This window comes from Pecten maximus, chromosome 11 (assembly GCF_902652985.1).
Source record: "Pecten maximus chromosome 11, xPecMax1.1, whole genome shotgun sequence".
NCBI lineage: Eukaryota > Metazoa > Mollusca > Bivalvia > Pectinida > Pectinidae > Pecten > Pecten maximus.
Window position 1 is genome coordinate 31,148,897 of NC_047025.1, and position 27,839 is coordinate 31,176,735.

Genomic DNA, 27,839 nt, shown 5'->3' on the forward strand with positions numbered 1-27,839 from the left:
TGTCCAGTGGTCAGTACAGGTAAATTTTTTGTTCAAATCATGAGATGTCAATTACCTATAATACCCTAGCTAACGGGCCATGAAAAAAGTTTGATACACCGAAAACTTCGATTTATAAAAATTCGAATCATACATAGGTTCGTTACTAGCGTTATATAGTGAGGAAATTCAGGACCAAGCAAAAAGTTTGATACAGCGAGAAATTCGAATCAACGAAGTTCAAATCATCGAGGTTTGACTGTAATATTATTATAATATTATATACTATCATAATTTATTATAATAACAGCGTTTGATTAGTCCAATAAAAAGCATTCCTGTCTCCACACCATTCCTATACATTTTAAAACCAATTATTATAGTTTCTCAATGCAAAACTAAACAATTTTCAGATAAATTCCATTGCATAAAAAGTTGTTTTATGACTTTTAAAGTTATAAAAGTATATTTATAATGAGTAGTTAAATATTAAGTTGACATTACATCCAAATCAGAAAATCTGTCCATACAGTATACAAATCACCAAACCATACCAATTTTCATTATGACATACTAGTATTAAATCTACATTTATTTCCTAATTCAAGTTTTCATAATTAGTACCTGAGCATTCCTTATGGCTGTCCAACTGACTCCTTAACAATAGATACCTGGCCATCATAGTACAGCAAGGAATATAGTATTAAAGGATATAATATCATGATCATGTATCAAATATACAACATCAGATCCCGTGATAAACATTTTACATAATGATTTATACAATATGGCCAAGTGGTAAAACAAATTGTATCACAAGGAAGATTAATTAATCTTTATACACCAATATCACCTAGAAAAACATTATGACAACCATATTTCATATTAAAGTAATAAATATTTTTTAAGAAAACAAATCTCTATGTAATGTACTCTGTGCTATCTATCCCTGGAAGCATTAAATACTTCTTCTTCATCAGAATCTTGTCCTTCATCACGGATCATTTCCATCATCTCTTCACGATTTAATGCAGCCTTTTTATTGTCCCCTCCTGAAAAATAAATAAAGGCATGCATGCAATATGAAAATTATGGCCTGAAGTCTTGCAATGATAAAAATATCAAAATAAAGAACTTCAGATCTTTAAAACAAGATTTTAGAATTTGATATACATCATATTCATCATTTTTAGGAGAATATTAGCATGTTGCTAGTGATATACCAGTACAACGAGTGAATCAGACTTTTTTATGCCTTATGTTAAACTGACTATGTATTGCCTTTAAGATGACATGATAATATAACTTACGATGCCTATACTTACTATGTAAAGCCTTTAAGATGACATGATAATATAACTTACAATGCCTATATACTTACTATGTAAAGCCTTTAAGATGACATGATAATATAACTTACGATGCCTATACTTACTATGTAAAGCCTTTAAGATGACATGATAATATAACTTACGATGCCTATACTTACTATGTAAAGCCTTTAAGATGACATGATAATATAACTTACGATTCCTATACTTACTATGTAAAGCCTTTAAGATGACATGATAATATAACTTACGATGCCTATACTTACTATGTAAAGCCTTTAAGATGACATGAAACGTGATACCACATAGACACACTAGTAAGCCTATCACATTGACAGTATTCATCTGATCGCCGTTAAATTTGTTGGCCAGGTACAAAGTACATATCTCCTAAAAAAGAAAAAGATCATGGGAAATAATACATTAAAATGAAATTAAAGTACAGAAAATCTGCAAATATGACCAACAGGTCAAAAGAGCCTCATCTTTGTTTACTAGATAAATATTTATTTCTTGACAAATTTATTACAATAAAAGGAAATAAATTAATGAAAATGCAGAATAAAATCAACCTTATCTTAAAACTTTTTTGTCACCATAAATTCTGATGAAATGTTTAAGGTAATAACTACGTATTTGTGATGAGGGACTTACCTTAAATATGCCGGAGATGGAGAAAGTGAGACAGGAAGTTTGACCTACAAGTAAAAACTCAGAAAATTCCAGCATGAAAGCTAGACCTGCTCCACCAAACACCATGGCCAAGTTTCTCAAAACTAAGGTGTAGTCGTAAAAACGGAAAAAATCTGAAGTTGTAGCAAGAGGAATGCCTGAAAACACAATGACTGGTACTTTAACAATTAATCCACCAGAAAAACGAATACTAGTTTCACTGAAAACGTTTTTAAATATCAAAATACTGATACATGTGCTAGAATGCATATCGTTTTCACGCTGACAATGCATGTTAGATATGTAATGTTGTACTGTGTATCATTCAGTTTTAGAAATACATGGTTATTCATTTTTGTAACTATACATACTCGCCTCATAAAATGTAATCATTTAATGTGCTATCAATTTAAGCTAGACTGTTAACAGTAACGAGAAATACAGGCAGGGTTGGCCTTATTAATCCTGAATATAAATCCCAACTTGTGTAAGAATGGCAATAAAATGCAGGTGTGTGAAATTTTTGTCATTTATTTTGGAGAACCTCAACACGCTATGAGGCTGATCTTTTGAGTTATGTCTCAAAGGTACGTATCAATAATCAAAACATTATGTTTAAGTGGGTACATGAATTTACCTTCAAATATGGCAGCAAGTGGAAGGAGCACCAAGACCATCCATGGCTGTATGTGGTACATCATATCAAGGGGATTAGACAAACCTATTAACACAAAATATGCATAATACAAATGGTCAGCATGAAGTAGGCTTCATTAGAAGAGTTGGTATCATCTAATTAGGCTATACAAATTCAAACTAAATGAAACTTTCAGATCTATAGTGCATGAAGACCAAGGCAGTATATTGTGAGTAATTCATTTTCTTCATATTCCAGTTAAAATTGTTTTATCAACGAAACACAAAGGGCTGTTACTCAGTATTTTGTGTGATTTGAGATGCATTATGGTACACACTTCATTTACCCAAGAGGTTAATTTGTGTATTAGTTCAGGTTTTTACATTCTCACAACCACCAAGATATGGTGATACCTGAATTCATTATTTGATTGTAGGGGATAGAGCCATAACTAGTTTTTTCTGTGATGTAGGTCAAAGGTCATAATGTAGGTCATAGTGACCTACTCATGGTCTGCGACACACCGCCTGACCTAGATGAATCCATGACCCAGGTATGAAGTGCCAGTGTCAAGAAGTGAAGTAGATAGAGCCAAGACAAACTTTTTTCCTTGAAGTAGGTCAAAAGGTCAAAATGTGGGTTAGAGTGACCGACTTTTGGTATGTGACACACTGACGAACCCATGCCCTAAGTGTGAAGTGCCAATGTAGAAAGTGTCAGAGATTTTTTTTTTTTTAAGAGCCCGAATAAGATAATGTGAGGAAGGATGGACAGACAGAAGGACGGAGGGACACAACATAAAACTGCAGTCTTGACCTTATTTTTTGGGTCTGAGAGATCAAGATTATCTGTCTGTTTACATCATGTTCCTGTCTGGTTGTACAACATGTGCTTTAACTACCTTATTATACAGCTAGCTTATCATGCAGACACAAATGAAGGAGTGCTGAATCATTTGGTTTAATTTCTGTCAAAACATCTACCACATGTTCTGTCAATGTTTTGGTGGAGGAAACCGTCTAAGTCGAGATTAGCAAGCCTAGTATGATAAAATTTGAGAGTTTTCTCTTATTTTCTCATAGATATGAGTTATGTGATAAATAGAATCTTTCACTTGTCAATGCAATAAAAGAATTTATGAAATTTGTTAAATTATTTCATACATTACTTGCCTGGAAGCTTGTGACATTTCAAATTATTGAACTTGTTTAAATCCCATATTATGGTACAAGGCATTTTATAATCATGTAAGATCCTTAATAAAACAGTATATTTAGAGTGTGATACTCAGTTATAAATACAAACGTACATTTTGATTGATATTGTCAATACCTATTTCTTCCTTCTGTAGTATAAGTTGAGCTAATCCCCAGCGGAAGCCTGACAGTACGGATGCTGACATGACCATGATGAATCCCTCCAAATTAAACTGTGTTGAGTGATAGGTAAACATAAACAACCCTGTAGATACCAGCAGGACAACAATGGACAAAGACCATCTCTGGAAAACACACAAAACTATTCATATAACATCAACATTTCTACAGTGGATTAAAATCTCACAGTACTAATAAAACCATTATACATAAGTACATATCATAAGATTCCAACCTGTCATAAGTCCTCTATAAACAAGACATATTGAATAGACTTACGATCTGGACGGGAAATACATCTACATCCGATCACAGGTGCCTGACTCGTTTTATAAAATAATAACATATAGAGTACATATAAATGAGAACTTTCTCATTTATATGTACTCTATATGTTATTATTTTATAAAACGAGTCAGGCACCTGTGATCCGATCAGCAGTCTATTCGATACAGTGTGTAATATACGGTAAACCTCCGATTAAATCGAACACGCGGACAGTTCGAACACACATTTTTTTCTAGAAAAACAATAATTTTTTAGCTAGTAATAGTTCGAACTCTGGATGTTTATAACTGACACCAATTCGGATAGTTCGAACTTGTCAAATGAAGAACGTAAAGTAAGTTTTTTTTCCCCGTAAACTCCATTGAAAGCTCGCGACGACTCGGCCCCGGTGACCGGCCCAGAAAAAATGCCAAGATTTAAATTTACCGTATACTCTATATCAATAGAAGAAATATCCCAGCGTCGTGCGATGACATATAGTTACCATTTCGTCACATAGACATACATGTAAACATGATTTTCTCTAACACATTCAGCCAGAGCTTGACAAAGAGACCAGTCCTTCTTGAAATGTTGCAATTACACTTGTACAAATTGTTACTTTTGTTTGTTTGTTTTTGTTTAACGTCCTATTAACAGCCAGGGTCATTTAAGGACGTGCCAGGTTTTGGAGGTGGAGGAAAGCCGGAGTACCCGGAGAAAAACCACCGACCTACGGTCAGTACCTGGCAACTGCCCCACCTAGGTTTCGAACTCGCAACCCAGAGTTGGAGGGCTAGTGATTAAGTGTCGGGACACCTTAACCACTCGGCCACCGCGGCCCCGTACAAATTGTTACATTTATACTGTTTGAGTAAGGATAAACCTTGTACATATATATATAAACTATACTAATTTAAGAAGTCATGTAAAAACAAAAACATTTTAATATATATGTTGCAACCAAATTATTCAATGATTACTTTTCAATGTCCCAGTATATGTCAAACTGACCTATTTCATGTTACATTATATGAAGAAGTTGGGATAATGGAATTTTTTAAGAAAAGTAGAGCATATGATATGTGTCTAAAATAAATTCATTTAAATAAATGGTCATGAGATCTAGATCATATAACTATAATCAAGTTTTACTACAATTATTTATCAATTCTGTATATTGCAATGAAGATTGACTTATGTTTTTACATTATATGAAGAAGTTGGGATAATGGAATTTTTTAAGAAAAGTAGAGCATATGATATGTGTCTAAAATAAATTCATTTAAATAAATGGTCATGAGATCTAGATCATATAACTATAATCAAGTTTTACTACAATTATTTATCAATTCTGTATATTGCAATGAAGATTGAATTTTATGTTAGTGTAAACTAGTGGTAGTAAAGTAGCTATATTGTGTACATACCGGTTTCTCTATTCTAAATAAAATGGAAAATGCCAGAATAAATATCACAGCTGTTGATTTAGTCATGGTATATCTGTGAAGAAAAGAACATGGATCAGGATGATGATAATAGTCTATCACACCGTAAACAGCTCAAATTAATATTCAGTGAATCAATCAATGTGTCTGCTCTTCTGAGGTGGAATATACACATGACTATAATATTTAACCGACAGAATGACTGTGTTACAATCCATCACACCATTGCAATCAATATGAACTTGTTACATGTTCTGCATAAATATCTATACATGGATTACAGAGGTGTTTCTAGATTACTGAATTTCCAACTCATGGCCAATACATGGTTTGGAAATTTGTGCCAGGTCTCTGTGCTTTCAATGCTGAAAGACAAGCTAAATATTAAATTCTTATAATTCAGAATTTGCACAAAAATTTGGAAAAGATTTACTTTGAAAAAAAGACTACGGTCTTTACTTTGTATTTACTGAAAACATTAAGAATACCATGATGATACTATACAACACTTCAAACAGGAATATTTCAATACAAGAAAAAAATATTTAATAAACTATATTATAAAAAATTATATGTCAAGACACTCAAGTTTTATTGCAACATTAACACTTTTTAAACATTGGAATTAGTTTATTCACAGAGGAGTATTACTTACAATGATACAGTAATAAACTCGAAGCTCCAATTGGACAAGCCAATGTCTATGCTGCTGGCAATGCCTGCAACAAAAACATTTCAAGTTTTCCTCTAGATTAAAATGTTGGTACTGTACATGTACATGTATCATGCAGACAAGTACATGTATGTCAGTTTTGTGTGCTAGAAAATACAAATACATATGTCCATGTACTTTTTATTTTTCTTTCATATGAAAACTTGATTTTTTTCAATGAATGATTAAAGAGAAGTTGTTTTTTCATTACAACAAAACTGTTTTTTTTTCAATGTTTCATTTATAATGCATGCAATCTCAAATACAACACAGTCATGCAATGTTTGTGATATTGCATGAAAAAATCAATGTGATTTATATTCAATGCCATTCTGATTCTCTACATTCAAGTCAATTTGTTGCTTGAGTGAACATATATTAAGTGAGTATCAAGTAAAGATTTGTTTTAATCAGATTGATATACAAGAGATCCCAAAGGGATCTTGGCGCCCACCATTGAATGATCTTTATAGGTTCCATGTCAGATTGATATTTTCTCTATTTTTCCCTTCCTCTTACTAATCTGTGTAAATTGAGATCCCTCCAGTACATTTCAAACAAGGAGATTTAGCGATAATGGCTGTCTGTCGACAATGTTTTCAGATCGGTCCAAAAATGCAATACGACAGACCAAGGGGAACCTACATATGAAATTTGAGAAAGATCCCTTCAGTACCTTCTGTAAAATAGTGAAAACAAACTTCAGTTGTCAAAATCCAAGATGGCTTTCTGTTGGCCATGTTGTTATCTGACTGGTCCCAAAATGAAATATGTATAACTATATATATATATAGCTAGGGACCAAGGGCAACCTATATATCAAATTTCAGAAAGATCCTTTCAGTTCTTTCTAAGAAATAGCGATAACAAACTTCAATTGTCATAATCCAAGATGGCTGCCTGTCGGCCATGTTGTTGTCCGATTGGTCCCAAAATGCACTATGCATAACAAGGGACCAAAGGCAACCTACATATGAAATTTCAGAAGATCACTTCAGTACTTTCTGAGAATTAGCGATAACAAACTTCAATTGTCAAAATCCAAAATGGCTGCCTGTTGGCCATGTTGTTTTCTGACTGGTCCGTAAATAAAATATGCATAACTACAGACCAAGGGCAACCTACATATAAAATTTGAGAAAGATCCCTTCAGTACTCTCTGAGAAATAGCGATAACAAACTTCAATTGTCAAAATCCAAGATGGCTGCCTGTCGGCCATGTTGTTTTTAGATCGGTTCAAAAATGCAATATGCATAACTACAGACCAAGGGGAACCTACATTTGAAATATGAGAAAGATCCCTTCAGTACTTTCTGAGAAATAGCGATAAAAAACTTCAATTGTCAAAATCCAAGATGGCTGCCTGTCGGCCATGTTGTTTTCCGACCGGTCCCAAAATGCACTATGCATAACAAGGGACCAAGGGCAACCTACATATGAAATTTCAGAAAGATCCCTTCAGTTATTTCTGAGAAATAGTGATAACAGTGATAACAAACTTCAATTGTCAAAATCCAAGATGGCTGCCTGTCGGCCATATTGTTTTCCGATCGGTCCCAAAATGCAATATGCATAACTACAGACCAAGGGGAACCAACATATGAAATTTGAGAAAGATTCCTTCAGTACTTTCACAGAAATAGCGATAACAAGAATTGTTTATGGATGGACAGTGGGACGGACGGAGGGACGGACGATGGACCACGGACGCAGGGCGATTTGAATAGCCCACCATCTGATGATTGTGGGCTAAAAAATCTTCAGTAATGCAATAAATCTGATGGCAACAAAGTATTTCACCAACTGAAAAGTAAACCATTAATATTGCAGAAATTTGATTTCTGATTTCAGTTGCAAGATATAACTTCAAACTTCAAGCCACCTAAGTTCGTAACTATTTAGAGATCAATGTTGAAACATTTTATGCTATTTAGTTGCTCAGAAATAAAGTACAACAAGTGCAATCAATGATTACGAAAGCTCACCGGCAGCAGCAATCACACAATGCATTCATTTTTTATGTACGTATAAGCATGTCATTTTGAAATTGTACATCACATAATATCGCTCCTAGACCTCTAATGGATGTATAAACCAAATAAGAAGGGTGTGGACTTACACGCTTTCAAAAACTTACCCCCAAAATCTTTAAAGAGGGCTTTTGTGCCAAAAAAATCCACTAAATGGTAAAATGCGAAAAAAAAATCACAATTTTTTTCTGCATGATTTTGCCATAACATCACTTCTGGACCTCTAATGAATGCATAAACCAGATTAGAAGGGGGCGAGGTGCATACTTTTGGACTTACCATCAAAACTTTGAAGTGAGTGTTTGTGCCAAAAAAGTCCACAAAATGGTAAAATGCGAAAAAAATCACAATTTTTTTTCTGTACGGTTTTGCTATAACATCACTTCTAGACTTCTAATACCGTAATGTATAAACCAAATTAGAAGGGTATGAGGTGTATACTTTTGGACTTAGAAGCTTTCCACAAACTGATCCCAAAAACTTTAAAGTGGGGTAGGACGCCAACGCCGACGCTGGGGATACAGCATTATAGTTCACGGTTACAGTAACCGGTGAGCTAAAAATTACATTGTAATTGGGGCTACCTCTAATACAAGACATCATTGGAACCTAGAAAAAGAGGCAGGTGATATATTGGAATAGCTTATATCATTATAATGAAATAAAACCTGATAGAGATACATATCTGTAATGAGATGACACCAGCTGTTGAGACTAACTGAAAGAAGACATTGTCTGAACTGCAACTAAAATGTATTACTAGGAACAACTAACTTAATATATTACAGTTTTCCAATGACCCACCCCCAACAACAAACACCAATAGGCTGTTCACAACACACTGGCCTGAACTATCTGAACTGCAATGAGTGTATTTGTAATATAATACTGTACCTAGTGTAAATGATAAGCATAACTACTGATTAGTTATTCATATTTTAATTAGTAACACCTACATGACTCTTCTGCCTATTGTTAGATTTCGTCTTGAGCACTATCTACATGATGCAGTCTATCTGTGTTAGTAACACAATACCTGTTGGAGCTATTTGTAGTAAAAAAGGTCTCCATGATAGATTCACCCTCTCAGTCTTGGTCCTACATTCTACAATCCATCGCACCATTCCAGCCAACATGAACTTGATGATGAGATGAGACAGTGTGAAAGACAGAGGAATCTGGAAATGCTTCAAAACAAAGGAAAACAGCTTCACATTAGGTGTTAACTCTTGTGTGTAATAAGCAATTCCACACAAAATCAAAAGTTTTGTACTGTCAAATTTGTACCCAAGTGTAACATTTGTATTTTATACCCATTTGTCTGTTGATAATGAGCAATACTTGTTATAACAATTAGTGCACCTTAAAATTATTACTTCTTTTTGAAATTTTTTTGGAACAGGTACTTGTACACAGTAATATAGTTGCCTTCTAGCTTATATATAATGGTGCCGGAGAGAATTTCAGCAGATTGGCAAGTATTGGGTAACAGCAGGTTTAATCCGCTGTCGAAGCACACTACTCACTTCTCTGTTACATAATAAAGCAAGATTAAATGGCATCAACAGCTTGACAAGGAGCTAGTGTATGAAGTACAAGTACATTGTAACTATACAGTTAGACTTACATGAATGAAAGCTTTATTGTAGAATGTGAGACCAATGGAAAATGTGTAATAAAACAAGACGAGGGCCAGGATCTTGATGGCTGATACTATAAATCCTACAGAACATACAGACTTCTTGACGGCTGTTGCTGTAGGACTAACAAGTCCTCTGAACCTCTGCAAGTCTGGGTGCTTTTTCTTTTTTCCCATGATGAACAAGTCCTGAAATTGAAAAAAAAAAACATTTTAAGCATTTCACTTCGATACCAGACATAAGAGATGACAAATTAGTTACAGAAGGATAGTTTCTACTGTTCATTTCCAGTAAAACAAAGTTATCTGTACAAATAACTGCTAATAATCTAGTTCCTGCCAAGGAAGTTCTGCACCATATACTATCAGTAATTAAGTAATTTGTTTAGAACATTCATTGAGTGACAATGAAAGTCAAATGTTTTGTTCAGGGAATATGTTATTGAACAAGAGATCCCAGAGGGATCTTGGCGCCCACCATTGAATGATCTTCATAGGTTCCATGTCAGATTGATCTTTTCTCTACTTTTCCCTTCCTTTAAGTCTTACTAATCTGTGTAAATTCAGAAACAGCCCTCTATAGCTAGTACTTTTCAAACAAGGGGAACCTATATATAAAATTTAAGATTTAGCGATAATGGCTGTCTGTCGACCATGTTGTTTTTGGATTGGTCCCAATATGCAAAACTAGGCACTGAGGGGAACCTACATATGAAATTTGAGAAAGATCCCTTCAGTGCTTTCTGAGAATTAGCGATAACTTCAATTGTCAAAATCCAAGATGGCTGCCTGTCGGCCATGTTGTTTTCCGATTGGTCTCAAAATGCAATATGCATAACTAGGTACCAAGGGGAACCTACATATGAAATTTGAGAAAGATCCCTTCATGACTTTCTGAGAAATGCGATAACAAACTTCAATTGTCAAAATCCAAGATGGCTGCCTGTCGGCCATGTTGTTTTCCGATTGGTCTCAAAATGCAATATGCATAAATAGGCACCAAGAGGAACCTACTTATGAAATTTGAGAAAGATCCCTTCAGTCCTTCTCAGAAATAGCGATAACAAACTTCAATTGTCGAAATCCAAGATGGCTGCCTGTCGGCCATGTTGTTTTCCGATTAGTCTCAAAATCCAATATGCATAACTTAGCATCAAGGGGAACCTAAATATGAAATTTGAGAAAGATCCCTTCAGTACTTTCTGAGGAATAGCGATAACAAACTTCAATTGTCAAAATCCAAGATGGCTGCCTGTCGGCCATGTTGTTTTCCGATTGGTCTCAAAATGCAATATGCATAACTAGGCACCAGGGGGAACCTACATATGAAATTTCAGGAATATCCCTTCATTAGTTTCTTAGAAATAGCGATAACAAATTTCAATTGTCGAAATCCAAGATGGCTGCCTGTCAGCCATGTTGTTTTCCGATCAGTCTCAAAATGCAATATGCATAACTAAGCACCGAGGGGAACCTACATATGAAATTTGAGAAAGATCCTTTCAGTACTTTCTCAGAAATAGCGATAACAAACTTCAATTGTCAAAATCCAAGATGGCTGCCTGTCGGCCATGTTGTTTTCTGATTGGTCTCAAAATGCAATATGCATAACTAGACACCGCGGGGAACCTACATATGAAATTTCAGGAAGATCCCTTCATTAGTTTCTTAGAAATAGCGATAACAAACTTCAATTGTCGAAATCCAAGATGGCTGCCTGTCGGCCATGTTGTTTTCTGATTGGTCTCAAAATGCAATATGCATAACTAAGCATCAAGGGGAACCTAAATATGAAATTTCAGTAAGATCCCTTCATTAGTTTCTTAGAAATAGCGATAACAAACTTCAATTGTCGAAATCCAAGATGGCTGCCTGTCGGCCATGTTGTTTTCCGATTGGTCTCAAAATGCAATATGCATAACTAAGCATCAAGGGGAACCTACATATGAAATTTGAGAAAGATCCCTTCAGTACTTTATGAGAAATAGCGATAACAAACTTCAATTGTCAAAATCCAAGATGGCTGCCTGTCGGCCATGTTGTTTTCCGATTGGTCTCAAAATGCAATATGCATAACTAGGCACCAGGGGGAACCTACATATGAAATTTGGGAAAGATCCCTTCAGTGCTTTCTGAGAATTAGCGATAACAAACTTCAATTGTCAAAATCCAAGATGGCTGCCTGTCGGCCATGTTGTTTTCCGATTGGTCTCAAAATGCAATATGCATAACTAGGTACCAAGGGGAACCTACATATAAAATTTGAGAAAGATCCCTTCAGTACTTTCCGAGAAATAGCGATAACAAGAATTGTTTACGGACGGACGGAGGGACGGACGGACGGACCACGGACCACGGACGCAGGGCGATTTGAATAGCCCACCATCTGATGATGGTGGGCTAAAAAGCTATCCAGCTTGTTTCTAACAATTAACTATACTAGTGCAAGCATATGTTAATTGTAACAAACTTTTGACTCGAACATTTTCGTTAATATAAGTGCCTTTGGTAACCCAGCATGGTATTATCTCTATGTTGTAACATAAAACATTAATATATACATAATATATATATATATTCATTCATTCATTGAATAAAAGAATGCTCATTTAAGCCACTGGGGTATGTAGATCCTTAGGGACCATACATAGTAAAACGTCCCTTTAGATTTGTGGGAGTTAGAGAGAGGCAGTACAGGACCCAGAAACAGTATCATGTCCTTTCATGGGTTGGGTTGGAGACGGGACAACACATGTACAGGACCAGATACAGTAGTATTATAATACCCCTCTATTTATTGTGGGGTTGGAGAGGGGACAACACAGGGACCAGATAAAGTAATATTATACCCCTCTATATATTGTGGGGTTGGAGAGGGGTTTGGTTTGTTTTGTTTAATGTCCTATTTAACAGCCAGGGTCATTTAAGGACGTGCCAGGTTTTGGAGGAGGAGGAGGAGGAAAGCCAGAGAACCCGGAGAAAAAACAAAGGCCTACAATCAGTACCTGACAACTGCCCCACAGTAGGTTTCGAACTCGCAACTCAGAGGTGGAGGGCTAGCTAGTGATAAAGTGTCAGGACACCTTAACCACTCGGCCCCTTTGGAGAGGGGACAACACAGCCCAGATACAGTAGTATTATACAAACCCTCTATATATTTTGGGGTTGGAGGGGGGACAACACAGGGACCAGATACAGTATTATAATACCCCTCTATATATTGTGGGGGTTAGAAAGGGGACAATACACAGGGAACAGATAAAGTAGTATTATACCACTCTATATATTGTGGGGGTTAGAGAGGGGACAACACAGGGAACAGATCAAGTAGTATTGTAGCGGAACTGGACCGGGTCGATCATCGGCGACCAGGTAGCTCAATCTGTAGAGCGTCCGGCTAGTGTTCGGAGGTCCCGGGTTCGAACCCCGGTCTGGCCGTGCATTTTTCCACTCCTACTACATTTGGTGCCTTTGACCAGAGACTTGTATATCACATGTGATATACAAGTCTCTGCTTTGACCAAACCTTGTTTCAAGTGAGGTGAATACTTGACAAGGGGATCCCCAACCTGGGTTGTGAGTTGTTGGGTCTTCGGGGGGTCGAAGACTTAAAAAAAGGGAGGGAAGAGTGTAGCGGAACTGGACCGGGTCGATCATCGGCGACCAGGTAGCTCAATCGGTAGAGCATCCGGCTAGTGTTCGGAGGTCCAGGATTCGAACCCCGGTCTGGCCGTGCATTTTTCCACTCCTACTACAGTATAATACCCCTCTATATATTGTGGGGTTGTAGAGAGGGGCAACACAGGAACCAGATACAGTATATTATAATAACCCTCTATATATTGTGGGGGTTGTAGAGAGGGGAACACAGGGACTAGGCACAGTAGCATTATAATACCACTCTTCACGTTAGGTTGTGCTGTCGCTTATAGTAGGGTTCTAGTGGAGGTCTGACTGAGACGGTGTAGACTTTGTTATGCAACGATCTTACCCTGTATTAGAGGTAGATGGAACCTTTATAAAAATGGCATTATAAAAGTCCACGTCAACACTGATCACAAAATGTCCTTGCTTTTCATATAGGCCTATCACCTACTCACAAAACTGACAAGCAGCTGCCACACGACACATGCACATTGTTGTAAGCGACATCACAATTACCGCTTAAGTGGTAGAAAATAAATTATAGAAAATGTCGTATCATGTAGATCTACAGTAGCTCTTTTTATTTGGGTAAGCTACAAAGTCAATAAAAACTTTTTTTTTCATTCTACTGTAGGGTTTTATTTTGTTCAAATACGCATACCCAAAAGCCGTACCAAAACGACCATTCGACGTTCGTTTATGCGGACAAACCGATACGTCAGTTTTTAAATCTAATAATTCAAACATATAGGCCCTATATCTTGACGGGCCTGCAAATGTTAAAACAGGCCTTGGAAGTCTTTATGAAGACTCGTCTGAAATCAATATAAAATTACTATGTCCGTCTTTATTTCATAAACGAACAGTACCGATCCAACTGGTCCAACCGTTTGGACCGCACATGGGGACAAACCGGTTCGTCTGTTGGCCTATTTTTTGATGGACCTGCAAATGAAATGCATGCTAAAATAACAACAGATCACCAGGACCATCCTTATTTCATAAACGAACAACACTGGTCCAACTGGAAAACGGAAATTCGAAAACGGCACAGAAAACGGAATGGCAATGAACGCCTTAAAATGAGTTAAGGGGGCTGATGGGGCTTATACGGTCGTTAATATGACCCCGTTGATTTCTATTGTCATTTCAATCAGAGACCTATATCTGTTTCAATGATATAATTGTTAATTAGGTCTCTGATTTAGGTGTGAATGACCAGTCTCCATCGGTTTACAAAAAAAAATAGTATATGCCTGCAGGTGTCGTTGTTAGGTTGAGGTTTTGTGACATTTGGTTTATTTTGATTTGGTTCAGACAGAGACCTATATACTAGTATATAGGTCTCTGGTTCAGACATTTTATAATTCTAACATCACACATAGTTTGAAAAAATAGGTTTCTGATAGTTTATACATGTATATTGAATACATGTCACGAATAAATAAATAAATGTTTGAGTTATTAAAATTCTTGATATTTATAACGGGGACGTATATCACAGCTATATACGTCCATGTCAATAAATACATATACCAAATGCGATGTCTTTCATTTGTTTTCTGACATTTATTTATTTATTGTTTATTTAAGTAAATAAATGTCGACCATTTCATTTAATAAGTGCCATTCAGTCCAGGCGCTATGCTATGGTATGTGTCTGAGACAAGACGTCACATCAAAGTTTAAGCGCTCCAACTAACAAAACTGACCAATGTGACGTCACATCAAAGAAGCCATGTTTTATCTAGGCGGCGACCAGTGGACGGCGGGTGTTCTTTGATCTCGGAGGACAAATTCCCTGAAACAGACCGGGTGACAGGGAGGATCTATTCTGAAATTGCAGGGATATATTCATTTGTAATTTTTCAAGTTTTTAGATTTATTTATTTATCTCTTCTTCTTTTTTTCCAAAGGGAAATTGGTTATAACTGCCAATTATTTTATTCAGAAGTGTATAATTGATTATGATCAAGAATAATTATGTTTACTTCTCAAAAAGCTCAAAAAGCTGTACACCACAGAATCAGCCCTACCGGTCAAACGAGAAGTGGACTCCCCCATTTTTGCCGAAGTTCAAAAATTACGATTCATTTCATTTTCAAATAGACCATCACACAGTAAGCAGAGAGATACACATTGACCACGTAAGTGATCTTCTAATGATATACTAATTAACGTTATTAGTTAAATGTGTCGACTTACTGTGATATTGATAAACTGGTACATAAGTACTGTATGACTGCATTATAAAACGATAAGCCTATAATCGACGGTTTTGATAGGTACGTTTTATTTTTAGATATTTACATAACACTTTATAACCTTATGTATAACATAACGTCCTAATGTCAGTTAGTAAACTTAGATATGGTGATATACTGATATATTATATATTATTATGTAATATATTGCTGTAAATGATTAGGATTGCTACATGGTATCATTGCCATTTCCCTGTAATTTCAATCTTTCTCCTCTTTCACTCCACTGATTCCCAATTTTGTTTCATCGTATATATATGAACATATATGTCTCTTGTTGCTGTCACATTGCTGAATTTAATTGTGTAAGGGAGGACTTCTATGGATTACAATAACTTTTGATAGTCCTTATAAAGCGATATAGAATATGTTTAAACTAAAAACTACTGATTTTTCATTTCAAACAAGTGTTATTATCATTCTAGTCGGGATGACACTATACGCCATTTTTTGCACAACACAGCAAAATACTAGCGATATCTTTCGATCTTTCGTATTTTAGTGTGGCCGTACTGGTCGTAATTTATTTCAGCAAATCAGCAAATATATATACTTGATCACCAGAACGAACGAGTGCTTGATTATCTGTAATTGAAAATCTAATTGATGAATGTCAAATAAAATTATTTGATCATTATGTAAACCCCCCCCCAAAAAAATTGGTAATTATATAACAAAAAATATTTGATAATTATAATATAAAAATTGCGTAATTATTATAATAATTGGAAATAGTTCTAAATTGTTTGGAATGTTTAAATTATATTAAAATTATAGGAATGACTTGGATTTTATATCAATGGTTGCTTTTGTTGTGTCTTATTATCATTATTATTCAATTGTAGGATATAATTATATTTTTACCTGGGTAGCATCACCACGCATACGGATTATAAGTTTTATACCTGTGTCTAATCCCATTTGTGTTTTGACAAATAAAATATGTTTAAAATAAATCTCAAACCAGAGACTTGTATATCAGGTATATACGTCTCTGCTCAAACCCCATTATTTTTATTTAATTCATTTATTTTTATTTTATTGTATATGTTTTTGTTTGTTTGTTTTTTCTTACTCATTTCATTTTATTTTTTATTGCTAGATAATCAAGCAATACCTCATCAGCTTATCAAAATTGTAAACCTTTGAATGCCATGATCGGTGTAGATACCAATCCTATTGAAATCTAATGAAAACCACTAAGTAGTTTAATTATAAACAATAGGTGTTATTTCGGTGATGTTTGTGTGAAGCCTGATTATATAAGAGCTAGCGGTGTTTTAAAGGCCAGTACAGTAACTGTACCACACTGGCACTTTCTACACGCCATGTTTATACAACACTTTTGTTTTACGTACCAAATCAAACAATATACTCGAACACACAAATACACTCTTTACAGAGCCACCAAACACACAATACTTCACAGACATGCCGATCATCGTGTTTTTTTTTGTTTTTTTTTTTTTAATTTTTTGCTTTCTTATTATTCCCTAATGCTTTCATTGTATCCAGGGATGTATACTAATAACTGAATACCTTCCTATTTTAGCCTAATTACAAATTCATCGAACGAAAACGGTATACAGGTTACAGCACAACAGGATTCTATGTTTTGATAATTGACAATACGTTATTTTAAGTGATAATTTCTTTATTAATTTGCTTTTAAAATCTTTATACCGAGAGAGCATAATTCGTTTATATTTCCTACTCATCACATGGATTTGTGAGGTAATAACTCTTGATATGCATCTAATTAAAATGATATTTTATCTTCAATTTCTTATCTTATTGGTATACAAAATCCGATATCACTTAATTAGATCTTGAACAAAAAATGTATTGACAATAAACACATCACAGTAATACATATTCTTTATTTTAAATATATGTTGTTATATATAATGGTCGTACGAGATTATCCACACATAAACTATTAACTACTGTAACGGTAATCTAACAATACAAAATATTTATCGTTTTCTGTATATATGTCCTGTCCATCCAAATCGGTCTATAGAAAAAGTCATATATATAGGCTAAGCATGTTGTCTCGTCCTTTTGTAAAATTGTTTTGTCCGCGAAAAATGTTGAATAATGACATCATCTATAAGCTGTAACTAATAATGATGTGGCCTTGGTCAAATATAGGTCTTCAAAAAAAAACCTCGACATCTAGAACATACACCATACCCCCATAACAATGTTAATTGTAAATAGAAAACGATTAAGGGCCTATAAGGGTCATACACAGGGGAAATGATTGGAATCTGTCAAGGATTACCACATATATTCAGGGAATTAATTTTAAAATTTGCTCTGAAAAGGTCATAGTTAGGAGAGCTAGCACGGTTCTTCAAACGGCTATGGGGTATTTTAACATGCGGGACCCACACACCAAGATGTAGTTATTATTGGATACTACCTAGGTATATTTCTTTTTAAGAACTTTTAAGTAGACGAAATATTATAGAAATATCTGGACCATTCCACAGTTTGGTGGACGACGGAAAGAAGGAATTACGCATATTTTCTAACCGAAAGTTAGGTTGTCTCAGATGATGGGAATTTAAAATGTTACGGATTTCCCCTACACTTTCTGGCATGATAACACAAAGAAAATTAGAATCTATACCATTTTTGATATAGAGAAGAATTAAGACATTATCTGTGTTTTCTATGAACACGTATCTGATATGTTAATTACGGAATTTCAAATCTGAAACCTGAAATAAGATACTTATAAAAACTTATTATCTCATAATGACCATGAGTACATAATACATACATATAATTTCGAAGTGATCAATAAATGCATTGATATTGAATATAACAGATCATCTATCCGTGACTCCACCCACCTGCAGTGTCGTCTAATTGGATTAGTTTATATAACTTTGGCGCCTGTCTAGCTGTCAACTAACCCGCATTTCCGCCTACTTGTGTTCAATGGAAGATGACGACAGGTGACGAAATCTATCAATAGGCGGAGTCACGTAACTAACAACTTAGGTGTCGTGCTGTATTTCTATTCTAATATAAAAATAATATTCTGTTGCTACCAGAAACATAAAAAAATAAAGTCAGTTTTATACAAAATGCAATATTCTCCATCTTGTACTGTTGCAACAACACGTGTAAAAAAATGACCTTTTGTTGGCCGAGTGAATAATCATCAAAATGTTTGTATGATTATTTTTTTTAATGTGCGCGCGACAGTTGTGTATACATTATACTCACACATTCAGCGATCGGTAATATTATTTCATGTGTGTTACCTGTGTTCATTTTACGTTAAATGGCTTCCTAGTGCGCTATTTTAGTTTACACTGCACTAGCATCATCGGCGGCCACGCGGTGTCAGATGTACAACACGTGTGTTCATTACACACACATCATTTATTTTTGCCGGTATCCAGAAAGGACATCAAAGAAAACAAGAATTGGTCATTGTTCATTTTGTCAGATTAAAATTATAGTTTTGAAAAAATACAAGCTGACTGGCTTCATGTACATACTGGTAGTGCATGTTTCTTCATAGAATGAATTTACCTAAAATAACGAGATACATGCTGGAATAGATACGTAAATAGATAACAATAAAAACATTTTAACTATTGAAAATCTTTAATATTCTTTATTATTTTAATTGAAATAGAAGGGTACGGGTTCGCCACACTTGGGTACGAGTTCGCCTGTTTTTGCGGGTACGACTTCGCCAAAACTTGGTACGGGTTTAATTTGTGGGTAAGACTTTGAATGGGTACGAGTAAACTTTATCTCCCCTTCGTAGTAAACGTAGCCATGTAACAGCTGATTTTAATCAGATTGTCAAAATAGTACCCATGTTATAACGCCGTTTTCCAATTTCATACGAACAGCCTTTTGAGTGCAAATTTGTTTGGCTCTTACATAGGAGGCCTCCACGTGGCAAGAGCTGGTAACGATGCATATTGTTTTCTGGTAAAACCATATGCATCGACTAATAGCCGCTAACTTCCTCTATATTTAAATAAAAGAAAACAAAATTCCGATAACGCTGATCAACATTTTGAACGTAATATACGAGTTATCTCCCCTTCATCGGGACATTCGGTTCAATTAGCTACTGCAACACGTAAAATGCCAAATTTTAGATTATCAAACTTATATTAATAACTAAAATAAAGTTTTCAATATCAATATCAATACTATTTATACCATGGGGCAGATTTAGTCTTGGACCGATTTCACTAGGGTCGATCAGGGCCGATTTCGCGCTGGGCCGATTTAACTCTAAATGAGTGTATGGAAAATAAGACTTTCGTACTGACAACCTAGTAAATCGCAGACAATTAAAACCACGTGAAACATTGCATTAAAAAAGATAGTTTTATACAGAACCAGTCTCAATTACAGTTTTCAGGTATATGTATACCATAAGGTTTGATTCTCACTTTGTAATGTATCGTTTCTGTAATTTTGGACTAAAATCCAATCAAACGAACATTATTATGTACACTCAGCATTAATCTCCGCAGTTCTCCATAAACCATTAAATCGGGTGTCGAGCTTACAAGTTTAAGATTTAAAACGTTGATGATTTAAGTTTGTTGTCCCAATAACCCAAAGCATCACATGCATATAATATAATACAATGTATAGCTTTATCAAACATGTCCAATGTATCGCCGTCCAAGACGTTATGATTTCTATATTTAATATTCAATTGGAGATCTTTCATATACTTGTTTCATATCTAAGGGGTACGACACGGTCGGGAAATAATGAACGCGTTTCCGTCATTCACAACAATACATACGCATTTTTAACACTTATATTCGTACACACGCGTTTCAACCATTCACATCCGTACACACGCGTTTCCATCATTCACGTCCATACACACGCGTTCCCACCATTCATATCCGTGTACACGCGTTTCCACCATGCACAACGGTACACACACGCGTTTCAACTATCACATCCGTACACACGCGTTCCCACCATTCACATCCGTACACACACGCGCTTCCACCATTCACAACGGTACACACGCATTTCAACTATCACACCCGTACACTCGCGTTTCCATCATTCACATCCGTACACACGCGCTTCCACCATTCACAACGGTACACACCCGTTTCCATCATTCACATCTATACACACGCGTTTCAACCAATCACATTTGTAGACATCTGCACGATTCACACTCATCCTTACATGTGCGTCGGTTCCATCATTCACCTTTGCTTATGCATTTCACATAAGTACGTTCACAAATATTTTCACGATTCATATCCGTGCACTTACATTTCTATAATTCTTATACGTGTAAACGTGCATTTTTACACTGCCATCAAAATATATTGTTGGTGTATTATGATGTAATGCCGTCCGTTCATCCGGCGTTGACATTTGTTTGTCCCGAGATCCTGCATTTTTTAACCGAACTCTTTGAAACTCTCTAGATTTGCTTAATATGCTTTTTCATCTTAACATGAAGTTGTGTTTCTCCGAACGGCACGTTGATTTGACTGTTTTTGCAAAGTCACTGCTAGGATATATTTCTTTTTCTTTTTTTTAACCTTTATACAAATCTAGAGATCTCCGAATTTTTAACAGCCTTTTAGCGTTGAAACATTCCCTACCCCTGCACTGGTGTATTGTCAAACTTGTGTAATATTTAGCTAAAGCGTAAGAAATCATCACCGAGGCGAGACAATTTACACTTTTCTTTTTAATCCCTAGGCCTCATGTTATCTAAAACACCACCGTGCACTCACATCAAGTTATCCCTATTGATTTTCAAATGCTGCGTATGAAAACAAAAAAAAAAAACAACAACTCAAGTGATCCACATCTGTACTCTCAAACTATACCCTCTGGTCACATGATTTACATACTGATACGTTCAGTTCATACAATTTAAACCAGTTCAGGTCATGTGATCTCCCACCATAATACTCAATCCATGTACATGTAATCCAAATCAGTACACTCACATCATGTTATCACCATCCGTACACTCACATCATGTTATCACCACCCGTACACTCACATCATGTTATCACCACCCGTACACTCACATCATGTTATCACCACCCGTACACTAACATCATGTTATCACCACCCGTACACTCACATCATGTTATCACCACCCGTACACTAACATCATGTTATCACCACCCATACACTCACATTATGTTATCACCACCCGTACACTCACATCATGTTATCACCACCCATACACTCACATCATGTTATCACCACCCGTACACTAACATCATGTTATCACCACCCGTACACTCACATCATGTTATCACCACCCGTACACTCACAACATGTTATCACCACCCGTACACTCACATCATGTTATCACCACCCGTACACTAACATCATGTTATCACCACCCGTACACTCACATCATGTTATCCCCACCCATACACTCACATCATGTTATCACCACCCATACACTCACATCATGTTATCACCACCCGTACACTCACATCATGTTATCACCACCCGTACACTCACATCATGTTATCACCACCCATACACTCACATCATGTTATCACCACCCGTACACTCACATCATGTTATCACCACCCGTACACTCACATCATGTTATCACCACCCGTACACTCACATCATGTTATCACCACCCATACACTCACATCATGTTATCACCACCCATACACTAACATCATGTTATCACCAACAATACACTCACATCATGTTATCACCACCCGTACACTAACATCATGTTATCACCACCCGTACACTCACATCATGTTATCATCACCCGTACACTCACATCATGTTATCACCACCCGTACACTCACATCATGTTATCACCACCCGTACACTCACATCATGTTATCACCACCCGTACACTCACATCATGTTATCCCCATCCATACACTCACATCATGTTATCACCACCCATACACTCACATCATGTTATCACCACCCGTACACTCACATCATGTTATCACCACCCGTACACTCACATCATGTTATCACCACCCATACACTCACATCATGTTATCACCACCCGTACACTCACATCATGTTATCACCACCCGTACACTCACATCATGTTATCACCACCCGTACACTCACATCATGTTATCACCACCCATACACTCACATCATGTTATCACCACCCGTACACTCACATCATGTTATCACCACCCGTACACTAACATCATGTTATCACCACCCGTACACTCACATCATGTTATCACCACCCGTACACTCACATCATGTTATCACCACCCATACACTCACATCATGTTATCACCACCCATACACTCACATCATGTTATCACCACCCGTACACTCACATCATGTTATCATCACCCGTACACTCACATCATATTATCCCCACCCATACACTCACATCATGTTATCACCACCCATACACTCACATCATATTATCACCACCCGTACACTCACATCATATTATCACCACCCGTACACTCACATCATATGATCCCCACCCGTACACTAACATCATGTTATCACCACCCATACACTCACATCATGTTATCACCACCCGTACACTCACATCATATGATCACCACCCGTACACTCACATCATGTTATCACCACCCATACACTCACATCATGTTATCACCACCCATACACTCACATCATATTATCACCACCCGTACACTCACATCATATTATCACCACCCGTACACTCACATCATGTTATCATCACCCATACATTAACATCATGTTATCACTCATACATTAACATCATGTTATCACCACCCATACACTAACATCATGTTATCACCACCCGTACACTCACATCATGTTATCACCACCCGTACACTCACATCATATGATCCCCACCCGTACACTCACATCATGTTATCACCACCCATACACTCACATCATGTTATCACCACCCGTACACTCACATCATGTTATCACCACCCGTACACTCACATCATATTATCACCACCCGTACACTCACATCATATTATCACCACCCGTACACTCACATCATGTTATCACCACCCGTACACTCACATCATGTTATCACCACCCATACACTCACATCATGTTATCACCACCGGTACACTCACATCATATTATCACCACCCATACACTCACATCATATTATCACCACCCGTACACTCACATCATGTTATCACCACCCGTACACTCACATCATGTTATCACCACCCGTACACTCACATCATATGATCCCCACCCGTACACTCACATCATGTTATCACCACCCATACACTCACATCATGTTATCACCACCCGTACACTCACATCATGTTATCACTCATACATTAACATCATGTTATCACCACCCATACACTAACATCATGTTATCACCACCCGTACACTCACATCATGTTATCACCACCCGTACACTCACATCATATGATCCCCACCCGTACACTCACATCATGTTATCACCACCCATACACTCACATCATGTTATCACCACCCGTACACTCACATCATGTTATCACCACCCATACACTCACATCATGTTATCACCACCCGTACACTAACATCATGTTATCACCACCCATACACTCACATCATGTTATCACCACCCATACACTCACATCATGTTATCACCACCCATACACTCACATCATGTTATCACCACCCGTACACTCACATCATGTTATCCCCACCCATACACTCACATCATGTTATCACCACCCATACACTCACATCATGTTATCACCACCCGTACACTAACATCATGTTATCACCACCCTACAATCACATCATGTTATCACCACCCTACAATCACATCATGTTATCACCACCCATACACTCACATCATGTTATCACCACCCGTACACTCACATCATGTTATCACCACCCATACACTCACATCATGTTATCACCACCCGTACACTCACATCATGTTATCACCACCCGTACACTCACATCATGTTATCACCACCCATACACTCACATCATGTTATCACCACCCATACACTAACATCATGTTATCACCACCCATACACTCACATCTTGTTATCACCACCCATACACTCACATCATGTTATCACCACCCATACACTCACATCATGTTATCACCAACCGTACACTCACATGATGTTATCACCACCCATACACTCACATCATGTTATCACCCATACACTCACATCATGTTATCACCACCCGTACACTCACATCATGTTATCACCACCCATACACTCACATCGTGTTATCACAACCCATACACTCACATCATGTTATCACCACCCGTACACTCACATCATGTTATCACCACCCATACACTCACATCATGTTATCACCACCCGTACACTCACATCATGTTATCACCACCCGTACACTCACATCATGTTATCACCCGTACACTCACATCATGTTATCACCCATACACTCACATCATGTTATCACCACCCATACACTCACATCATGTTATCACCACCCGTACACTCACATCATGTTATCACCACCCGTACACTCACATCATGTTATCACCACCCAAACACTCACATCATGTTATCACCACCCATACACTCACATCATGTTATCACCACCCGTACACTCACATCATGTTATCACCACCCGTACACTAACATCATGTTATCACCACCCGTACACTCACATCATATTATCACCACCCGTACACTCACATCATGTTATCACCACCCGTACACTCACATCATGTTATCATCACCCGTACACTCACATCATATGATCCCCACCCATACACTCACATCATGTTATCACCACCGGTACACTCACATCATATGATCCCCACCCGTACACTCACATCATGTTATCACCACCCATACACTCACATCATGTTATCACCACCCGTACACTCACATCATGTTATCACCACCCATACACTCACATCATATTATCACCACCCGTACACTCACATCATGTTATCACTCATACATTAACATCATGTTATCACCACCCGTACACTCACATCATGTTATCACCACCCGTACACTAACATCATGTTATCACCACCCGTACACTCACATCATGTTATCACCACCCGTACACTCACATCATATGATCCCCACCCGTACACTCACATCATGTTATCACCACCCATACACTCACATCATGTTATCACCACCCGTACACTCACATCATGTTATCACCACCCATACACTAACATCATGTTATCACCACCCATACACTCACATCATGTTATCACCACCCGTACACTAACATCATGTTATCACCACCCTACAATCACATCATGTTATCACCACCCTACAATCACATCATGTTATCACCACCCATACACTCACATCATGTTATCACCACCCATACACTCACATCATGTTATCACCACCCATACACTCACATCTTGTTATCACCACCCATACACTCACATCATGTTATCACCACCCATACACTCACATCATGTTATCACCAACCGTACACTCACATCATGTTATCACCACCCATACACTCACATCATGTTATCACCCATACACTCACATCATGTTATCACCACCCGTACACTCACATCATGTTATCACCACCCATACACTCACATCGTGTTATCACAACCCATACACTCACATCATGTTATCACCACCCGTACACTCACATCATGTTATCACCACCCATACACTCACATCATGTTATCACCACCCGTACACTCACATCATGTTATCACCAACCGTACACTCACATCATGTTATCACCCGTACACTCACATCATGTTATCACCCATACACTCACATCATGTTATCACCACCCATACACTCACATCATGTTATCACCACCCGTACACTCACATCATGTTATCACCACCCGTACACTCACATCATGTTATCACCACCCAAACACTCACATCATGTTATCACCACCCGTACACTCACATCATGTTATCACCACCCGTACACTCACATCATGTTATCACCACCCGTACACTCACATCATGTTATCACCACCCATATACTCACATCATGTTATCATCACCCGTACACTCACATCATGTTATCACCACCCGTACACTCACATCATGTTATCACCACCCGTACACTCACATCATGTTATCACCACCCGTACACTCACATCATGTTATCACCACCCGTACACTCACATCATGTTATCACCACCCGTACACTCACATCATGTTATCACCACCCATACACTCACATCATGTTATCACCACCCGTACACTCACATCATGTTATCACCACCCGTACACTCACATCATGTTATCACCACCCGTACACTCACATCATGTTATCACCACCCGTACACTCACATCATGTTATCACCACCCATACACTAACATCTTGTTATCACCAACCGTACACTCACATCATGTTATCACCACCCGTACACTAACATCATGTTATCACCACCCGTACACTCACATCATGTTATCACCACCCGTACACTCATATCATGTTATCACCACCCATACACTGACATCATGTTATCACCACCCGTACACTCACATCATGTTATCACCACCCGTACACTCACATCATGTTATCACCACCCATACACTCACATCATGTTATCACCACCCATACACTCACATCATGTTATCATCACCCGTACACTCATGTCATGTGATCCCCGTCCGTACCAACACGCCATATGATCCCCGTCCGTAACAAAACGCCAGTACCAACACGTAACATGATCCTCGTCCGTAACACGTCATGTGACCCCCATCCGTACATTCACGTCATGTGATTCCCAGTACTGGGCCAGTAACTTTACCCTTCAATGAAAAGTTACTTAGGATTAGGGGGAGTCGTGAAGGCAAATTATCATACTAACAAATGTTTCATTGGTTTCTGGAAATTAATAGTTTTGTTTATTTTTTTTATATATAGGAAC

At 37.2% G+C, this 27,839-nt stretch overlaps 1 protein-coding gene across 1 annotated transcript; it reads right to left on the reverse strand.

Annotated features, from left to right (window-relative positions):
* Positions 1 to 855: 855 nt before the first annotated feature.
* Positions 856 to 14,211, reverse strand: LOC117338102 (solute carrier family 35 member C2-like). Its single transcript, XM_033899301.1, has 10 exons — positions 14,084 to 14,211; positions 10,081 to 10,281; positions 9,490 to 9,640; positions 6,366 to 6,429; positions 5,693 to 5,765; positions 3,952 to 4,120; positions 2,620 to 2,703; positions 1,965 to 2,140; positions 1,577 to 1,700; positions 856 to 1,031 (listed from the first exon to the last, which is right to left on the reverse strand). Exons 2-10 carry the CDS (start codon positions 10,267 to 10,269, stop codon positions 919 to 921), a joined length of 1,143 nt encoding a protein of 380 aa, XP_033755192.1. The 5' UTR covers positions 10,270 to 10,281; positions 14,084 to 14,211; the 3' UTR covers positions 856 to 918.
* Positions 14,212 to 27,839: the final 13,628 nt, after the last annotated feature.

Excerpts from the sequence above, each read along its gene's own strand:
- LOC117338102 (XM_033899301.1), bottom strand. The coding sequence starts at position 10,269 with ATGGGAAAAAAGAAAAAGCACCCAGACTTGCAGAGGTTCAGAGGACTT. Across the intron at positions 9,641-10,080 it reads ACAATAAAGCTTTCATTCAT|CATTTCCAGATTCCTCTGTC; the intron begins GTAAGTCTAACT and ends TTTGTTTTGAAG. Across the intron at positions 1,032-1,576 it reads CATCTTAAAGGCTTTACATA|GAGGGGACAATAAAAAGGCT; the intron begins GTAAGTATAGGC and ends TTTATTTTTCAG.